General features: G+C 53.5%; 2 protein-coding genes across 2 annotated transcripts; both read right to left on the bottom strand.

The window, feature by feature from the left end:
- Positions 1-319: 319 nt before the first annotated feature.
- Positions 320-1,336, bottom strand: LAESUDRAFT_752359 (uncharacterized protein; the record flags this gene model as incomplete). Its single annotated transcript, XM_040911723.1, has 3 exons — positions 320-655; positions 704-895; positions 1,137-1,336. The coding sequence occupies 3 exons, from the start codon at positions 1,334-1,336 to the stop codon at positions 550-552; spliced, it is 498 nt and encodes a 165-aa protein (XP_040759674.1). The 3' UTR covers positions 320-549.
- Positions 1,337-2,496: 1,160 nt separating this feature from the next.
- On the bottom strand, positions 2,497-2,901 carry LAESUDRAFT_763211 (uncharacterized protein; the record flags this gene model as incomplete). Its single annotated transcript, XM_040913225.1, has 1 exon — positions 2,497-2,901. A coding segment is annotated over one exon (405 nt), but the record flags the coding sequence as incomplete, so codon positions are not given.
- Between the last annotated feature and the right edge of the window lie 36 nt (positions 2,902-2,937).

The raw sequence follows: 2,937 nt of genomic DNA, 5'->3' as shown, positions 1-2,937 counted from the left end.
AGACAAAGTACCGCGCGACATTGTTCGCGGGAGCATTTTAAGGGTTGCGGAGGAGCCGCGGGAACAAAATAAGGGCGTCGCCTCGTTTGGCTGTGCGCCGCTTCAATACACGCCTTTCCCTGCGCGCAAAAGCCAAGTTCGCTGCCCCTGCGTAATTCTCTGCTCTCGTTGGACGCTACACAATGATGGATCCTCGACGGTCTACACCCTCGGATTGCTCCAACGCACCTATTGCACTACTTCAAGGTACTAATTGAATGTCCCCCGCCGTTCCAGAATCACCGCTTGCCGGGCTTGAACACAGATGCTGTAGCCACATCATTTATCAGCTCCGTCTTGACTGGTCGCAACTCTGAGCTGCAGCCGACTTGCTTGACGGATTTCGTGCGCTGGAATACCGGATCCTGCGTCTGCTCTGCTGCCGTTCAAGTCGACGAGAAGGAGACCTGTTTAACTCGATGACAAAACCTCTTCACTTGTCGAGACGGCGCGTGTTTGTTTTCTGACTCTGCCGTTGATTCCTTCAGCTTCTTCCTGAGCGGCGGCCGACTATTCTGATGCTTCACGCTGGAAACGCCTGCTACGGAGCTTCCCGTCAATGCCGTTGTCAATTTGGAACTTTGAGTACCGCTTGTGAAGGTTGAGACGGCTCCATCTAGAGCATCGCCCGGGGTTCAATGTTGTCGTGAGCCCGGACACATACCTCGCTGGCAGCTGGCAGAACGGAAGGATTCTCTCCTCTCCACCGTCATCGCTGAATTGCTCCGAACAGTTCCTGTGAGTGTCCCTTCTCCCTTCTCCGACGAACGCTAGTCGGTGCGTATCTTCTATAGTGATTTGCAGTAATCCAACAGCCGATTGATAAGACACGTATTGTATCGAGCTAGCCTCTGGACTCGATATTCAGAATCGTTCCTTGTGCGATTCACAGTTGGATGCGACCTGGATGAGTGTCGCGTTGAGGTTTGCAAATTCATGATGCAACCGTTAGTTGCAGAGGCTTCGTTGAGAACGTTGGCGGACAAATTTCTCTATATAGTGAGCCGCGCACCTTCTCTTGATTCCATGGCCATTGACTCAAGGTCTATGTGCGGCATCGCCTGGAGTTCAATGTTGTCGTGAGCTTGAGCACGTACCTCTCTGGTAGCTCGCAGAACGAAAGGAGTCTTTTCTTTCCACCGTCATCGCTGGATTGCTCCGAGCAGTTCCTGTGAGTGTCCCTTCTCCCTTCCCCGACGAACGCTAGTCGGTGCATATCTTCTATAGTGATTTGCAGTAATCTCACAGCCGATTGATAAGACACGTATTGTATCGAGCTAGCCTCTAGACTCGACATTTAGCATCGTTCGTTGTGCGACTTGCAGTTGGATGCGACGTGGGTGAGTGCCCGCGTTGACGTTCGCAAGGTCGCGATGCATGCGTCAGCTGCAGAGTCTTCGTGAGAACATTGGCGGACAAATTTCTCTACATAGTGAGCCGCACAGCTTCTCTTGAATCCATGAACATTGACTCAAGGTCGGCCTAGTTTGAGATCGTGATTCAAGATTGCTTGCTTTGCTCTCGACTTTTGATGGGTGGTCTTCTTGTTTGCGATGTCTCTGCATCAGCTTGCTTTCGTTCGCGTGCGGTGCGCAGTATTCATTCCATGTCATAACTTGCTAGACGTTTATGCGACTCGTTTGCTTTTTCTGAGCTTGCTTGATATAACAGGGCGTTCAATGTCTTTCTCGTGCGGTGGACTCTCGAATGGATCGACGAGGCAGTTACGCTCGCTATCCAAAGTTTCTGATTCTTTGCAATGGTCTAATGCATAGGTTGGCACATTGCTGCTTCGGTATGTTCTTCATGCACGCTTCGCATCAAATGTCCTAACGCCGTGAACATTGCAGTGCTGACGATGTTTTCGGGAAGTGATCATTGCACCGTCTTGCTCTGCCTCGATGTCTTCTACCTGCACACACAGCGAGACTCGCTTTGCTTGACGGTCTTGAGCGTTGTGACAAACTCGCACAAATTCAGTGCAGTCACGCTATTTCGCCCCCAATTCAAGTAGATACTGAGAGGTCACAGAGCAGGCTATGATATTGATTCCTCGACGCTAACACACACGCCATCATATTGAGCTCTTTGTGCAGCTCGGCAGCGCGCTAATAGCACTTCACATAGATTGAACTTCAAGACCGATCACTTTCATGAACTTGAACTTACCATGCAGCGAGTCGCTGGTACCGTCTTGCGCACGATCATCAACGCTAGACCATAGACCTATGTTAACGTCAATCTATATATTAGTCGGACAGGTGGCGCATTGTGAGACAGTCATTGGAGAAGTTTGTGCACTAGCGGCCCGTGCGCTAGAGAGAGTCGAAATATGAAGGTCACAGCAGTCTGAGACCAGAGCCATGTATACTGGGGACAGTAGGAACGCGGATAAGATGAAGGCGGACGCAACGTGTTGCATACAGCAATACAGTATCTACTCTGTCTATCATACATCTAAACACCCGGGCCCGCACGCTCCCACTCCCGTCTCAGCATCTCCGCCCACGCCATCACGAAATACACGATCCCAGCGGGGAGCACGCACTTGCGTCCAACCGCGCCCCAATCCCAGCGCCGCCTCCTCAGCCGCATCCACTCCTCGCGCATCCCGCTCGCCCGCGCAAGCACCGACTGGCGCAGCGGCGACGGCTGTCCCACCACCCCAGCCGAACGCGACCTGTCGGCTTCGGCGGCGGCTGCGGGTGCAGGCGGTGCAGGCGCGGGCCCGATGTTGGACGTCACCCAGAGCTGGATGCTCCGGCTGTAGCACGTCGTCGTCCCGATCACCGCCCAGCAGAGTGCCGGGCGCGCCTCGTGGTTGAGCACCGAGAGCGTGAGGTGCGTCGCGGGCCAGCAGATCGCTGTGTATCCGAGCGTCAGAGCGAGGAGCGTGCG

Source organism: Laetiporus sulphureus, assembly GCF_001632365.1.
Source record: "Laetiporus sulphureus 93-53 unplaced genomic scaffold LAESUscaffold_53, whole genome shotgun sequence".
In the NCBI taxonomy this organism is placed as follows: Eukaryota; Fungi; Basidiomycota; class Agaricomycetes; order Polyporales; family Laetiporaceae; genus Laetiporus; species Laetiporus sulphureus.
Note: the sequence above shows the minus strand (reverse complement) of the source record. Positions and strands in the feature narration are given on the sequence as shown.